This window comes from Microcaecilia unicolor, chromosome 5, assembly GCF_901765095.1.
Source record: "Microcaecilia unicolor chromosome 5, aMicUni1.1, whole genome shotgun sequence".
In the NCBI taxonomy this organism is placed as follows: Eukaryota; Metazoa; Chordata; class Amphibia; order Gymnophiona; family Siphonopidae; genus Microcaecilia; species Microcaecilia unicolor.
In genome coordinates this window covers 199,799,548-199,816,828 of record NC_044035.1, presented here as the reverse complement: position 1 = coordinate 199,816,828, position 17,281 = coordinate 199,799,548, and the positions used below count along the sequence as shown (strand labels likewise).

At 48.4% G+C, this 17,281-nt stretch overlaps 1 protein-coding gene across 1 annotated transcript in view; it reads left to right on the top strand.

The window, feature by feature from the left end:
- The window catches only part of OGFOD1 (2-oxoglutarate and iron dependent oxygenase domain containing 1), a 683,818-nt gene that overhangs the window by 345,992 nt on the left and 320,545 nt on the right, over positions 1 to 17,281 (top strand). Inside the window, 1 exon segment of the mRNA XM_030203703.1 lies at positions 12,315 to 12,443. Within this exon segment, the coding sequence (XP_030059563.1) occupies positions 12,315 to 12,443 (129 nt within the window).

The window sequence follows — 17,281 nt, the reverse complement described above, 5'->3', positions numbered from 1 at the left end:
GGGGGGGTAAGAAGGCGAAAATGAAGTGGAAAATGGTGGTAGGTAATTCAAGATCAGGAGGATTGGGGTTCCTGGCCTTAGGAAATATAATCAAGCCTGATTACTACGATATCTTAGAGATTGGCTGTTGGGGACCAGTACTTATATAGATATGGGGTTGGAAGAGAGTTATTTTTACCCATGGAGTGCAGCCTCCTTGATACATGCCCCTAGAGGGCGATGGCCAGAATGTATTCAGGATAGTGTGTTGTTGCACTCCATGTGGCAGTTGTGGAGAGTGGCAGCAGAATCCTGTGAGCAGTGTGTGGCTCCCTTTACAGGGGAACATAGACTTTGCGCCGGGAAGGGATTCTAAGGTATTTCGTCAATTGTCGGAAAAGGGAGTGCACAGGTTGGAGCAACTGCTCCAACAGGACGGTTCTTTGGTGGATTATCAGACTTTTGCGGAGTTGGGAGGGCGGGGTCCATTGAGTATACTGGCAATATGGGCGAGTTTAATACCAGTACGTACGCTCGCTGCCGTCGGATAGCCTATCGAGCTGGTTTTGGTGAACAGCTGCGAGCACTATTGGAAGGTGATGCAGTGGGTCAAGTTGTCGATAACATGGATCCACAGAGAACTATGTAGTAAAGAAGCAAGTTCGTCACTTACAGGTAGTGGCAGATGGATGAGCAGGGAGGCTGGGAGAAACCGGTATCTGCCAAAGTTATTATTGACAGCCATTAAAAGTGGTCCACAGTTGGGTCCATAGTGCAGAGCTCCAAGAGTGCCATTTTAGGTCGGTGCACAGGGCTTACGTTTCACATGAGACAGGCTGCCCATATGGGGGTTACGGAGGGTCCCATTGCTGTCTTAAATGCGCAAGCGATGAGGCTACGCTCTATATGGTCTCTGGCAGTGTCGACGTATCTCCAGCTATGGTCTGCAATCTCCCGTTTTTTGCAGAGGGTTCTGGGCAAAACATTTCGGCTAACATTTGAAAGAGCGATATTCAATACACTGGATTGTGGAGCATGGGAACGCGAGGGGAGAAACAGTTTCTTAGGGAAGGCTTGTATTGTGGGAAAAAGTGTATCCCTCCTCTGTTGGCTGCAAGATCACCCTCCGTCCTTTTGGCACTGGAGGAATAAATTCCTGAATTAATGATCTGGGAAGCACGGTGCAGGCCTGTCGCCAGGAAGGCAGCGGAGGTTTTTGGCAGTACGGGGGGCGTACTTAGATGTAAGCTCCGCCAAGAGCACGCAGTACAAATATTGAATAAACTCCCTTGGCAGAAGTAAATTTCCAATTCACTAGCACTTTGAGCGTTGCACTGGGGTAGGGGTTAGTGGGGAGGAAGGGCTGGGGGGAGAGATGAAGATGGGAGGGAAGGAAGTAGGTGGTGGGGTGGGTTTGTTGGAGCAAAACCACGTAGTGAGGCTATTGGCTAGCATATCGGTAATATTGGATACTAATGTGTTTGAACCAGTGAAGTCCATAAAACACCAAAGAGGGGTGGGGGTGGGGGGGTAAAAGGTTAAAACGTTGATGAAGGACTGTAACAGTCTGAATTTCTAGAATATGTTTTCATATCCGAGTTTCTGTACCCTCAGATTGTGGCATATGTTTATCTTGCTTTGTCATCAATAAAAATTGTTGAAACATAATGTGAGCAAGTGCAAGGTGATGCATGTGGAAAAAAGAACCCAAATTATAGCTGTGTCATGCAAGGTTCCACGTTAGGAGGTACGGACCAAGAAAGGGATCTGGGTGGTCGTCGTCGATAATACACTGAAACCTTCTGCTCAGTGTACTGCTGCGGCTTGGAAGCAAATAGAATGTTGGGATATTAGGAAAGGTATGGAAAACAGGTGTGAGGATGTTATAATGTCTTTGTATCGCTCCATGGTGCGACCAAACCTTGAGTATTGTGTTCACTTCTGGTTGCCGCCATCTCAAGAGAAGATATAGTAGAATTGGAAAAGGTGCAGCGAAGGCGACTACTAAATGATAGTGTGGGCTGGGACGAGTTTCCCTATGAGAAAGACTAAGGAGGCTAGGGCTTTTCAGCTTGGAGAAGAGACGGCTGAGGGAGACATGATAGAGATATATAAAACAATGAGTGGAGTGGACAGGTTGGATGTTGAAGCGTCTGTCACGCTTTCCAAAACATACTAGGACTAGGGGGCATGCGATGAAACTACAGTGTACGTAAATTTAAAACAAATCGTAAAAGAAATTTTTTCTTCACCCAACGCATAATTAAACTCTGGAATTCGTTGCCGGGAGAGCGTGGTGAAGGCGGTTGTCAGGATGGCCCTGGACATACGCTGGACATACTTAAAATTAATATAGAGTAATATTAAACCAGCTTTGACCTCTGAGAACTCCCTCCTCCCTCAGGAACCACTGAGGATGACAAGGACCAAATGGTGTTGAGCTGCCTGTGTTTAATTACTCCTGATTAAACTACCTTTTGTTCCATCTTGGAGCAGAGCTCTGTTTGAGAACACAAGGAAACCAGACAGAGAGGCTCCCATAGCTTTGGACTTCAAAAGGAGAAACCTGTGAAATTGGTCACCTTTTCTGACTTCAGAGAAGGTACACTGGCAGTTTGGCTGGGAAGGAAGATAAGTTTTTTATTCTCTTGTCTGGAGGTATAAAAGCAGAAGCACATGGCTCTGCTGGGGATCTCTCCATCTGTTTCCGCTCTGTCCTTTCGTCTGTACACCAGAGCACAGAACTCTGGGGGCACTTCTTTCTTTCTTTCCCCTCTGCCAACAACCATCTTGAGCCCCAGAGCACAGGGCCAAAGTTGCCAGGCGGGCGGTTTTACGCACAATTGGGTGGGTTTTCGCCAGACGGCGGCGGGAAAATTTCGCCTGCCGCGGGATGCGGTTTTGTTTTGGCCGGTTTTCCCGTCGCCACTGTGCGAGTTTGGCGGTTTTTCCGGGGCTTCTATTGGTCCAATTCGGTCCAACTAGAAGCTTTTCGGGGCTTCTATTGGTCCAAATTGGACCAATAGAAGCCTTTCAGGGGCGGGGTTGACATCAGGGATGATGTAGGGGTCGTGGCTAACGACGTGGGGCCGGGGTTAGTGACACGGGGGCGGGGTTAGTGACGCAGGGGCGGGGTTAGTTGACTGGCAGGGGCGGGGTTCGGTGACACGGGAGACCAGGATTGGCTACGGATGGTTTTTGGGGCGGGTTTACGGCTCGTTTTGGGCTTGGAAAATTTTTTCCCAGCTGGCAACTTTGCACAGGGCTCGGGGGCTGGCCGTTTTTTCTCTCTCTTCCTTTCTCTCTGCACACCACTTATATACCTCTTGCAGCACAACCTCAAGGTTTCTCTCTTCCTCTGAACACCCCTATCCTCTCTTTCCTCTCCCTAAACGCACACAGATACAGCCGCTGTAACCAGTTACCTGTACTAAGTGCTTGAGCCTATACTATATGCACACTATAATATACTTTATATATCAAACTCTGGGTGGATTGTGTATTCTGTGGGAACCTACTTGCCTCTACGAAATCACTGCCTCTGTGAACTGGACCCCGGGACCTTCCCTAGACAAACAATTGCTGACTGGTTAGCTTAGCAGAGTTTAAAAAGGGGTTAGACGGTTCCTAAAGAACAAGTCCATAAACCCTACTAAATGGACTTGGGAAAAATCCACAATTCCAGGAATAACATGTATAGAATGTTTGTACGTTTGGGAAGCTCGCCAGGTGCCCTTGGCCTGGATTGGCCGCTGTCGTGGACAGGATGCTGGGCTCGATGGACCCTTGGTCTTTTCCCAGTGTGGCATTACTTATGTACTTATATATTTTTGGAAAGAGTTAAACAAGCCATTCATGTCTACCCGTTCCACTGCTGTAATTATTTTATAGAGCTCTATCATATCTCTCCTCAGCCATCTTTTCTCCAGGCTGAAGAGCCCTAGCCGCTTTAGCCTTTCTTCATAGGAAAGTCATCCCTTCTCCTTTATCATTTTCGGCACCCTTCTCTGTACCTTTTCTAATTCCACTATGTATTTTTTTATATGCAGTGGCCAGAATTGAACACAATATTCGAGGTGCGCTTGCACCATGAAGCAATAGAAAGGCATTATAACGTCCTCATTTTGTTTTCCATTGCTTTCCTAATAATACGTAGCATTCTATTTGCTTTCTTAGCTGCCACCGCACACTGAGTAGGGTTTCAACGTATCATCAACGATGATGCCTACATCCCTTTCCTGGTCAGTGACTCCTAATGTGGAAACTTGCATTACGTAACTATAATTTGGGTTCCTCTTTCCCACATGCATCACTTTGCACTTGCTCACATTAATCATCATCTGCCATTTAGATACCTAGTCTTTGAGTCATCAGCAAATTTAATTACCTCACTAGTTACTCCCATCTCTAGATCATCTCTATATAATAAAAGGCACCTCCAACGTTCCATGAAGCCTCAAGCCGGAAACTTGAGGCGCCAGAGATATCCGGTTTGGCCAGGAGTGTCTGGCCCGCCCTCGCGTCATAACGTCATGACGTCGAGAACGGTGCAATGACACTCGGCCAAATGACATCTCCCCCTGACTCTCGGCGGCCATTTCCCACCTCCGAAGGATAACATCGCCCGCACAACGTCGGAGGGAGGGAGGCGGGGACGCAGGCATTGGCGACACGCGATCTCCCCTTGCCCCTCCGCGCCCATTTTCCAAATCCGCAGGACTCCCATCGCCCCACACAAACTCGGAGACACGGAGGGAGCGACACAGGCAGGCAGCCTGAACGTCGGGCAGGCAGCCTGAACGTCGGCCAGACACAGGGAGCCAGCCTGCCTGAACGTGCCAGGAAGGGAGCCAGCTACATCACGGTCGGAGGGAGGGCCACGACCCAGAAAGGCGCAGGAAGGGGGGGCACTCGAACCTGAAGCTGGGAGGGGGGAAGGGGGGGAGGGAAGGAAGACAGGGGGGAGGGGGAAAAACACCGGCCGACGGAGGGACCACCATCCTGAAAGGCCAAGGGAGGGGGGGCCAACACTCTGAACCTGGGATTCTTTCTCTCACACACACACACACACACACTCATTCTCGCACACACACGCACACACTCTCACTCTGTCACACATACACACTCGCACATTCACTCTCTCTCTCTCTCTCTCACATACACACTACGATGCAGAAAAACGCCGCCAGACGGAGGGCCCACGATCCTCGAGGCTGGGAGGGGGGAGGGGGACGAGAAGGAAATGGGAAAAGGAAACACAGGGGGGGAGTGGGAAGGACGCCAACACACGGAGGGGGGACCCCTGCGGCACACTCTCTTTCTCGAACACACACTCACACAGACAGTCTCACTCTCTCTCACACACACACACTCACACATTCACTCTGTCTCTCTCTCACACACACACACTCACTCTCAAACATACACACTTCGATGAAAACCTTGCTAGCGCCCGTTTCATTGCTCTCAGAAATGGGCCTTTTTTACTAGTTTATAAATATGTTAAAAGCAGCAGTCCAAGGACAGACCCCTGCGGAGCCCTACTATCTACCCTTCTCCATTGAGAATACTGATCATTTAACCCTACTCTCAGTTTTCTATCCTTTAACCAGTTTTTAATCCACAGTAGGACACTACCTCCCATTCCCATGACTCTCCAACTTCCCCTGGAATCTTTCATCAGGTACTTTGTCAAACGTCTTTTGAAAATCCAGATACACAGTATCGACCGGTCCACCCCTATCTACATGTTTGTTCACCCCTTCGAAGAAATTTTTTTTTTATATATTTTTATTTTTGAACTTTTACAAAATAGTAAAACAGAATTTCTCCATTACAAACACTGAATTATGAAATGATGTTAGTTATGTTGTTGCCCCCCATCTCACCCCCCACCCCTTCCCTCCCCAAATTAAAGCAATACCCACTAGTATCTCAGTGTCACGGTTGTGCCCGTTTCATGCTCTCATTTATCTCGCCACCTGGTGGTCAGACCTGGTGGCTGCGATGGACTGTCTGCTGTTTCCCATATTCCAGAAGTCATGTCGGTCCGGTCTGGATCTTCCAGCCTTCCAGACTGGCTTGGAACTTAGCAGCACTCTTACCTGGTGAACTCCCTTGTATGTGGCCTTTATTAAGCACCTGGGAACTTTCAGACTTTGCCTTGGCAATAGAGGTCTTCAGTCCTGTTCTTGTCCTTGTTGGTCTGTTGCGAATCCTGCCCTGAATGCTTGCTTTGCCTGTTTTTGACCCAGCTTGTGTTACTGGATTAGTCTGCTGTCTGCTGCCTGCCCAAGACTCTGTGTGTTTCCCAGTTTGTTCTACTGCTTGCTGCCTGCCCAAGTCCCTGGTTGATCCCTGGTTTACTTTTGATTGCCGCCAGCCTACCGACTCTGTGTGGTTCCTGGTTTCCCTGCTGCTTTGCTGCCTGCCGGTAAGACTCTGCTTGATTCATGGACTATTCTCCTGCTGCTGCTTAGTGCTTCTGTTCCAGTCCAGCTGCTCCAGTCTGGCCTGCGCCTGTCTGTCTGTGGTCTGCCTTGCCTCCTGTTTGGGTGATTTGCCTGCCGCTGCCGCTCCTCGGCAGTGGCCCAAGGGCTCACTAACCCGAGGTTCCACGAGAAACGTGAAAGATTGCCAAGGCCATGAGCTCGGCACGATCACCCTACCTGCTGGGTCTCCGGCCTATGACGTTTTCCTTCGTTGGCACTGCAGGGTTCTGGCTGAGTGCAGCTCCTAGTTCCAGTTCAGATTCCGGTCTCCACTCAGTTTCTGACCTTTATTGTGGGATAACGCTCCAGGATTACCGTGATAGACTTTGTTCTGATCCGGCCTTGAAAAATACTCCTGAAGCTGCTGCTGAGAGAGAATGCCTCGGGGGGGGGGGGGGGCTTGGTTTCCATATAAACCCAGTTTCCGCCATTGATCCTAAGACCTTGCTCTTCAAGTACTGCCACCTGCTTATCTCCAATCCAGGCCTGCGAGATACTCCGGAAGCTACCGTTGAAAGAAGACGTCTTAGAAGTCCCAAGTTTTTGGCTCGCCTGCTGCCTTTTTGGAGGCCCAGTTTAGCTTCTGTTCTGAGTCTCAGCCGAGATGCTGAGCCCCAGCCGAGTTCCAGCTCCAGCCAAGCTGCTGAGGCCAAGCTGAGTTCCAGTTCCAGCCAAGCTGTGGAGCCCACTCCGAGTTCCAGTGCCAGCCGAGATGCTGAGTCTGGATTGAGTTGCGGTGCCAGTCAAGATGCTGAATCTAGACCGAGTTGCAGTTCCGGCCAAGATGCTGAGTTCCAGCTCCAGCCAAGTTGCTGAGTCCACGCCGAGTTGCAGTTCCGGCCAAGATGCTGAGTCCAGATCGAGATGCAGTACCGGCCAAGATGCTGAATCTGGATCGAGTTGCAGTTCCGGCCAAGATGCTGAGTCTAGATCGAGTTGCAGTTCCGGCCAAGATGCTGAGTCTAGATCGAGTTCTAGTTCTAGCCCAGATGAAGAGTCCAGATCCAGCCAAGAGACTGAGTTCAGACCGAGTCCCAGTTCCAGCTTGGATGCTGAGCCCTTGTCAAGTTCCAGTGCCAGCCAAGATGCTGAGTCCGGAGCAAGTTGCAGTTCCAGCCAAGATACTGAGTCCGGAGCGAGTTGCAGTTCCAGCCAAGATGCTGAGTCTTCTCCGAGTTCCAGTTCCAGTCAAGATGCTGAGTCCACACCGAGTTCCAGCTCCAGCTCAGAGGCTGAGTCCACACCGAGTTCCAGCTCTAGCCCAGAGGCTGAGTCCACACCGAGTTCCAGCTCCAGCCAAGAGGCTGAGTCCAAGCCGAATTCCAGCCCAGATGCTGAGTCCAGTCCGAGTTCTAGCTCCAGCCCAGATGCTGAGTCCAGGTCGAGTTCGAGTACAGTCAAGATGCGGAGTTCATTCTGGGTTCCAGTCCTGATTCCTGTTCAAGTTCCAGCCGAGCTACCCCTGGTCATGTTTTGAAACGCCTCTGTAGGTTTCATCATTCCTACCCATGGAGACCTGAATCACCCGTGGAGACTGGGGGTGCCTTGAGGGGGAGGTACTGTCATGGTTGTGCCCCTGTTTCATGCTCTCATTCATCTCGCCACCTGGTGGTCAGACCTGGTGGCTGCGATGGACTGTCTGTTTGCTGTTTCCCATGTTCCAGAAGTCAATACAACACGAACGAATTTACCGCTATAAACACACCAAAATTAAACCTTCCAATCTCAGAAACGCTAAAAATCCTTGGAGTCACTATCTACCGCCACTTAACACTCGAAACTCATGCAAACAATACAACCAAAAAGATGTTCTACTGCATGTGGAAACTGAAAAGAATAAGACCATTCTTCCCAAGATCCGTCTTTCGCTGCCTAGTGCAATCCCTCGTAAAAATAAGCCATCAGGATTACTGCAACTCACTATACGCAGGTTGCAAAGAGCAAATACTGAGGAAACTTCAAACAGCCCAGAATACAGCAGCCAGACTCATCTTCGGAAAACCAAAATATGAAAGTGCAAAACCCTTACGAGAGAAGCTACACTGGCTTCCACTCAAGGAACGCATTACTTTTAAAGTATGCACATTAATCCACAAAATCATTCACGGCGAAGCTCCAGCCTACATGTCTGAGTTAATAGACTTACCACCCAGAAACGCCAAAAGATCATCCCGAACTTTCCTCAACCTCCACTTCCCTAATTGCAAGGGCGTAAAATACAAGATGCTACACGCGTCAACCTTTTCTCACGTGGGCACGCAGTTCTGGAACGCACTGCCGCGCAACCTGAGAACGATCCACGAGCAAACCTCCTTCCACAAATTATTGAAGACCCATCTTTTTGAAAAAATTTACGGAAAGAACCAAAACACACAAAGTCCACACTCACTGTTCACTAATGCATCAATACATCCACTTCTGAACTCTCATCCCCCGTAGTCTCACCTCACTCATACCTTTACTCACAGAAATATGTATACCATACATAATGCCCTTTTAACCTCCCGCTGTCTCCTTCCAATGTTTCAAGGTTTTGTTCCAGTGTTTATATTCCTTAACAACACTGATTGTCTCGCATAACTCTTCACAATGTAATCCATAACCAAGTTGTAACAAATTGTATTTCCATCATTCATATCGTATTGTAAGCCACACAGAGCCCGCAAAAAGGTGGGAATATGTGGGATACAAATGCAATAAATAAATAAATGTTGGTCCGGTCCGGATCTTCCAGCCTTCCAGACTGGCTTGGAAGTTTTGGAACTTAGCAGCACCCTTACCTGGTGAACTCCCTTGTATGTGGCCTTTATTAAGCACCTGGGAACTTTCAGACTTTGCCTTGGCAACAGAGGTCTTCAGTCCTGTTCTTGTCCTTGTTGGTCTGTTGCGATTCCTGCCCTGAATGCTTGGTTTGCCTGTTTTTGACCTGGCTTGTGTTACTAGATTATTCTACTGTCTGCTGCCTGCCCAAGACTCTGCGTGTTTTTTGGTTTATTCTACTGTCTGCTGCCTGCCCAAGACTCTGCGTGTTTCCCGGTTTGTTCTACTGCTTGCTGCCTGCCGGTAAGACTCTGCTTGATTCATGGACTATTCTCCTGCTGCTGCTGCTTAGTGCTTCTGTTCCAGTCCAGTTGCTCCAGTCCAGCTGTGCCTGTGCCTGTTTGTCTGTGGTCTGCCTTGCCTCCTGTTTGGGTGATTTGCCTGCCGCTGCCGCTCTAACCCAGAGGTTCCACGAGAAACCTCACACTCAGCTACGTTAACAACACAGAAGGACCGGAACCAGAAGACCATTGCACATAAGGGTCCCAAATGCGATGACATGGCAGTAAGTTTCCAGTCCGTAAAGCTGTTAATTTAGACATAAGTTGATATAGTCCAGCTTGTGCAAAATCTGTCGGAGGCCTGGTAAAGGTGGCTGTTTCCAAGCAGCGGCAATTGCCAATTTGCCGGCGACAAACACATAAGCAGCCAGGTGATGTGTAATGGATTTCATCTCTCGTGGTCGAGCATGTAGAAGGCAATATTCCATCTTCAAAGGATATTGAATCTTCGTTAGAGTTAAAACAAAGTTCAATATTACAGTCCAAAACTCTTGAGCATGTGGACAAGCCCACCAAATATGAAACATGTCACCCTCTTCTAGGCCACAGTGACGCCAGCACAAGGCTGAACTTGTGGGGAACATTTTAGACAGTCACTTGGGCATATAATACCAGTTGTACAGAATCTTATACCTGTTTTCCATCAAATTACTAGATATTGATACTTTAAGCAAAGATTGAAATATACATTCCCATTGCGAATATTCAAAGGAGGTACCCAATGCAGTTTCCCATTTTGACAAATTCTGGAAATGCATCCCCTGTTTGCCCCACTTACCATTGCTCATTCCAAAGATGTCTCAATTAAACGCAGCTCCCCCTTAGCTCGTCTAGTGATAAAATCCCACACCTGCTGGTATTGAAATGCATGAAGAGCTGGGAGCCCAAACTCCTCCTGAATATCTTGAAATGATACGAATTCCCCTTCCTCCCATATTTGACCCAATGTACACAGACCCAATGAAAGCAAAGATCTATAGTCGGGACGAACTGCGCAGCGAATCAGATGTACATGTGCAGAAAGTACTTTCGTCATGGAAAAAAAAATTTTCGGACTGCAGTCCAGACCAGCAGGGGCCAACGGAGGAGTGGCGGGGCTTCACGGGCAACCTTGCGCAAAAGTTGATCCAGTAGCCAGGGGATGGCCCTCAGCGGATAGGGGGCCAGCCATGATTGCTCAAGGGACTGCCAGGTCTTACCCGACCCATGGAGCCACTCTGCCAAAATTAGGAGATGAGCGGCTTGATAATAGAAAGAAGGGACACCCATTCCCCCTTGCTCACATCTCTGGAACATCACCTCCGCACGCACTCTGTGTGGCGGGGAGAATCTGTTAGGTACGGACAGGGAGAGGGATCTTGGGGTGATAGTATCTGAGGATCTGAAGGCGACGAAACAGTGTGACAAGGCGGTGGCCGTAGCTAGAAGGTTGTTAGGCTGTATAGAGAGAGGTGTGACCAGCAGAAGAAAGGAGGTGTTGATGCCCCTGTATAAGTCGTTGGTGAGGCCCCACCTAGAGTATTGTGTTCAGTTTTGGAGGCCGTACCTTGCGAAGGATGTAAAAAGAATTGAAGCGGTGCAAAGAAAAGCTACGAGAATGGTAAGGGATTTGCGTTACAAGACGTATGAGGAGAGACTTGATGACCTGAACATGTATACTCTGGAAGAAAGGAGAAACAGGGGTGATATGATACAGACGTTCAAATATTTGAAAAGTATTAATCCGCAAACGAACCTTTCCGGAGGTGCGAAGGCAGTAGAACGAGAGGACATGAAATGAGATTGAAGGGGGGGCAGACTCAAGAAAAATGTCAGGAAGTATTTTTTCACGGAGAGAGTAGTGGATGCTTGGAATGCCCTCCCGCGGGAGGTGGTGGAAATGAAAACAGTAACAGAATTCAAACACGCGTGGGATAAACATAAAGGAATCCTATTCAGAAGGAATGGATCCTAAGGAGCTTAGCCGAGATCGGGTGGCAGAGCCAGCCGGTGGTGGGAGGCGAGGATAGTGCTGGGCAGACTTATACGGTCTGTGCCAGAGCCAGTGGTGGGAGGCGGGGCTGGTGGTTGGGAGGTGGGGATAGTGCTGGACAGACTTATATGGTCTGTGCCCTGAAGAGGACAGGTACAAATCAAAGTAGGGTATACACAAAAAGTAGCACATATGAGTTTGTCTTGTTGGGCAGACTGGATGGACCATGCAGGTCTTTTTCTGCTGTCATTTACTATGTTACTATGTCTCTTTTTCCAGATATAGGCGAAGATCTTTAGCCGCAGACCCTGAAAAAACTGATCAGGCAAGGGAATAGGGAGAGCCATAAACAGATAAAGCAATTTGGGGAGTATTATCATCTTGATCGCATTAATTCGGCCCATCCAAGAGATCGTCAATCCTCCCATCGGTCCATCTCGGAGAATATGTCACGCATTTTTTCCAGAAAATTCTCATCATACAGATCTGCTAAAACACGTGTCAAGTTCTTCAAAGAAATGTAATATTCTGCTGACGTGCTTTGGATGGAAGCAGAACTCATTCATCTCACTAAAACAACTGTATAACATAAACTAATATCTTTTAGCTGTGTTAAATTGCTCAAGCCTGCAGTATTAAATAAAAGCTGAATTTGGGGAACATTATTTGTAGCTAAGATTTGGTATAAAAGGAATTCAGGTATATGAAAGGTTACTCTGTGTGAATATGGTATATTACTAAATTGGATGTTGTCTTATGTTCTCATTTTAGGTGTCAGAAGTTTTGTCCAAGGAGAAGTGTCGTTTGTCAGTGAGTGGGTGGTTCCATGGCCCATCCCTGGAGAGGCCAGCTCGTTACATTGAACCACTTCTCCCTCGAAGTCCACATATTCCACACGATGTAAGGATAACAACGATCTTGGTTTTAATTAGACAACGCATTCCTCATTTTGCAAAACCTAATTGTTTATTACTATGCTTATGGCAAGAGTTGAGAAATTTCAGATTTGAGATTGAACTATATTAATGGAATACAAACCCACTGAATGCGCTGATTGATGGAAGTATGAATTTAGTGAGAATAATTTGAAGAACACAGGTCTTTATCAGCCATCATTTACTATGTTTACTATGTTTCTATATGTAATATTAAGTGGGTAAGACATTGCTGAAGAATTGATAATGCTTGGTTGAGTGGAAATTTTAACTATGGATTTTATTTGTTCTGTTTCAATGTTATATTTTTGATAATTTAATTATGAATGGTTTAATTGTTATCCACCAAGAATATTAAGATTGTGTGGAATATAAATAAATAAATGTGGTAATGCATTACCTCATGTTAGTAACTCCCATGTTAAAGCAATATACAACTTATGATCAACCTCACAAGCTGTGCTATTCTATTTTTCAGGAGCATCAGGCAACTAATACATAGCCTGATTCTCCTGAGAGTGTCCCTTAAAGGGGCTGGTGCGGTAAAATAGAAGCATGTTCTGGAGTTACTGGGTTCCCCCTCCCCCCCTACCAATTTACCCCCAACCCCTGTAGACCCCTCCAAAGACACATAATGTGTTCTCAGTTCAAGTCCTGCTCCCAACCCCTGTAACCTCGCTGGACACCCTGATGATCCTACCTGGGAAATATTTAGCAAAGTAAGGCCTATTTGTTTGTACTAAGTTACCTCTCACTCATTAGTGAGACCCTCTTTCAGCAGCTCTGGGCCAGGATCTCCCTGGAGTTTGTGAGGCGAAAGTCTGTGTTCCTTCCTGTATCAGTGAATAATAAGAGGGAATTCTGGGACCTTGCTATTAGATGTGTCACCCCTAGATTTTGTGCCATTATTTACATGTCAATGCGTACATTGCCCAGGAGGGAGCAGTATCAACTGTATTTCCCTCACAGGTCCTCCTATGCCTCTTTCTTTTCCTTTCCATGTTGCCTTGTTTCCTCTTTCCTATTAGTTATTATAGTTCCTTTCCTGTGTCTTATGTTTTGTTATTGTAAACCTCTCAGAAAATTTGCTAATGATGCAGTATATCAAATCTCAATAAACTTGGACTTACAGGTGGTGGTGGGGGGTGCCTCTCCTGATGTTCAAGGGGTATGGGACAGGAGTGATCCCCATTCGCTCCTGCCCTTCCCTGCGCCAAGTTTAAAATGACATCCATTATCCATAGTGGTAGTCTTGAAGTACAACTGCTAGGGGTTGTGGGTTCCTTTTTGAACCTAGCACCAGCAGGGGCAGGAGCAACTGGTGGTCACTGCTACCCCATACCAGAGTTTAATTTTGTCTAGATTAGGTTATGCTAATAATCTTTATCTGGGTTTATCTCAATCTTGTAAAGCATTACAAGTTCTGCAAAATGCTGCTATGCATTTGATTGTGGGATTGCAATGTAATGATGATGTTACATCTTTTTGGAAATCTTTGCATTGGCTACCTGTGCATTTTAGGATAACGTTTAAAGTATTAATGATTATTTTTAAGACTTCGACCATTGTTGCTTCTGTCACATATACACAGCAGGTAACTAGGTTTGTGAGCCCTTGGACCACTGCCAAGGAGCGGCAGCGGCAGGAGATTCACCCAAACACAAGACAAGGCAGACCAGAACTGGAAAACAGTGGATCGGGGCGAGGCTTCACCTACACTTAGCTACCCTTCACCCAGAGTTAAGCTCCGGGCTGCAGGCAGCCGGCAGGACTTACCGGACAGGACAGGAAGGCCGGACTGCAGGACACAGCCGCAGGCAGACAGACAGCAGGAAACACTAGAAACACGCTGGGTTCCAGGGACACAGCAGGCAAACTAATAGTCCAGAAACAAGCCAGGTCAGGCAGGTGGCAAGCAGAAGAATAGTCCAGAAACAATCCGGGTCTAGGCAGGCGGCAAGCAGAAGAATAGTCCAGTAACAATCCGGGTCTAGGCAGGCGGCAAGCAGAAGAAAAGTCCAGTTGCCAAGCAGAGACAAAGTCACCAAAGAGTAAAAACACAAAGGCACTGCAACAACTCACACCAAAGGAACACCTCTGAAGAACACTGTTGCAAGGCAACTAGGAACCTTACCAGGTGGTTAATAAAGGCAGGTCACAAGGGAGTTCACCAGGAATGGGTGCTGCTTGGTTCCAAAAAACTCCCAAAACAATCTGGAGAGCTGGACGATCCGGACCGGACCAGCATATCTTCTGGAACACGGGAACCGGTAAACCATCAGTTCGCAGCATTCCCCAGGTCTAAACCCTGGGGACCGAGGTGACTGCGAGCCAGGGACCTGGGCACAACTGTGACAGTATCCCTCCCTTAAACATAAAGGAATCCTATTCAGAAGGAATGGATCCTAAGGAGCTTAGCCGAGATTGGATGGCAGAGCCAGCCGGTGGTGGGAGGCGAGGATAGTGCTGGGCAGACTTATACGGTCTGTGCCAGAGCCAGTGGTGGGAGGCGGGGCTGGTGGTTGGGAGGCGGGGATAGTGCTGGACAGACTTATATGGTCTGTGCCCTGAAGAGGACAGGTACAAATCAAAGTAGGGTATACACAAAAAGTAGCACATATGAGTTTGTCTTGTTGGGCAGACTGGATGGACCATGCAGGTCTTTTTCTGCCGTCATTTACTATATTACTATGTTTTAAGGCCTCCCCGGGCTTCTTGGGAGGTCTGGGCTTCCCTGGACCTTCTTGATGAAATCAGCTGGCACGATTAGGTAGTTTTCCAATGTCCATATTCTTAGGCGCCGGCCGGGAGCTGGCCGGTTGGGGACGAGAATGGGTTTTGTTTACCAAGCAGGGTTGAGTGCCTGGCGCTGGAGTGGAGCTACGGGCCATGGTTTGCTGTGAACTAGCCTTTCGATTCTTAGATCTCTGGCGCTCCGGATTGTCCTGAAGCTTAGGTCCTGGGGTCGACTTCTTATGTAAAGTGCGGGACCCCTGGCCCCAAGGAGGCGTCTCAGAAGTCCTGTTGGCCGGATCCTGAGACCTGGGCCCATTACTGGCTTCCACTTGGCACTGGCTGATCGGGGGTAAGGCACATGCACAGGTCATCCCCCTTGCAAAAGTCTTAGAGTCCTGAGAGTCACTAATATCCGTCCATGCATCTGAATCCTGGTCCAACTGTCCGCCAACCACACTATCGGTGTCAGGGATGAAACAAAGTTTCCGACACGACTCGCCCCAGTCCACGATCTTACCCTTTCCCCAGTCCAGGACCGGATTGTGTCTCTGTAGCCAGGGAAGACCCAACACAATGGGCTGCACCGCTGAGGGAAGGACATATAGAGAGATGTCCTCCCGGTGATCGCCAATCTGTAAGCTCACAGGAATGGTTGAGTGTTTACATAGCCTTGAATACTCCCATACACTGAAAAGAGCAGGATGGTCTTCGGTAGTTCTTGTGTTGGAATGTTAAGCTGCTGGATCAGAGACGCGGTTATAAAGCTTCCACCCGCCCCGGAGTCCAGGAAGACCTCAGTATGCTCTTGCCGGTGACCTAGGTCGCGCACTGCTGGCATTAAAAACTGGGTACGCAGAAGGTTAGAAGATTGGCTTATGACTGTGCCTGCAGTCAAACCTGGCCCCAAGGATCCGGGTTTCCGTGGACAATTGACCGCGTAGTGTCCCGTCTCACCACAATACAGGCAGAGGTTAAGGGTCTGATGTCTCTGTTTCTCTTGAATCGTGAGCGGGGTATGGCCTAATTGCATGGGTTCCGCTGGTGGTTGAGGGGGTACCTCCCGCGGACGAGGAGTCGGTGGTAACACTGGAGGGCTAGTGGTCTTAATGCCTATCTTCTCTATGGAACGCCGTTCTCGGCCACGCTCCTGGAAACAAATATCAATCATAGTACAGATCTTGATTAGTTCATCCAACCTGGTGGGCAGTTCACGTCCAGCCAGCTCATCTTTAATCTGCGGTGCCAATCCCAGCCAAAAGGTTGCGATTAGACTGTCATTGTTCCAAGCTAACTCAGAAGCCAAGGTGCGGAACCGAATCGCATAGTCCCCCAGGGTCTGTGTACCTTGCTTGAGTCTCAAGAGTGCAGCAGTAGCGGAAGTAACCTTCCCTGGTTCTTCAAAAACTCGTCTAAATTGCTCAAAAACCCCCTGGAGATCATGAAGCACCGGATCGTCCTTCTCCCATAGAGGGGACGCCCACGCCAATGCTTGACCAGACAACAGAGACATAATGTAAGCTATTTGAGTTCTCTCCGAGGGAAAATCTTGGGACTGGAGCTCAAAGATTATTTCACACTGGTTGAGAAAACCTCTACTATCTTGGGGGTGACTTAAGACGGATACCTGACGTGCCAGGAACCATAGCAGGTCTCGAGGCTGCTAGGGGCGGAGCCCCCGGTCCCGGGTACTGGCCCTGCACTAATCTTTGTAATTGTTCCATCTGGCAGCCCACCTCCCTGGTGAGTCCCTCTACACGTGGGATCAATTCATCAAAAGGTTTGCAGCAGTGAGCAACCTGTCCCCGCAGCTCCTTAAGACCGGGTGACTCCTCCGAGCTCATGGCCTTGCAAACAGTCACATATACACAGCAGGTAACTAGGTTTGTGAGCCCTTAGACCACTGCCGAGGAGCGGCAGGAGAATCACCCAAACACAAGATAAGGCAGACCGGAACTGGAACACAGTGGATCGGGGTGAGGCTTCACCTATACTTAGCTACCCTTCACCCAGAGTTAAGCTCCGGGCTGCAGGCAGCCGGCAGGACTTACCGGACAGGACAGGAAGGCT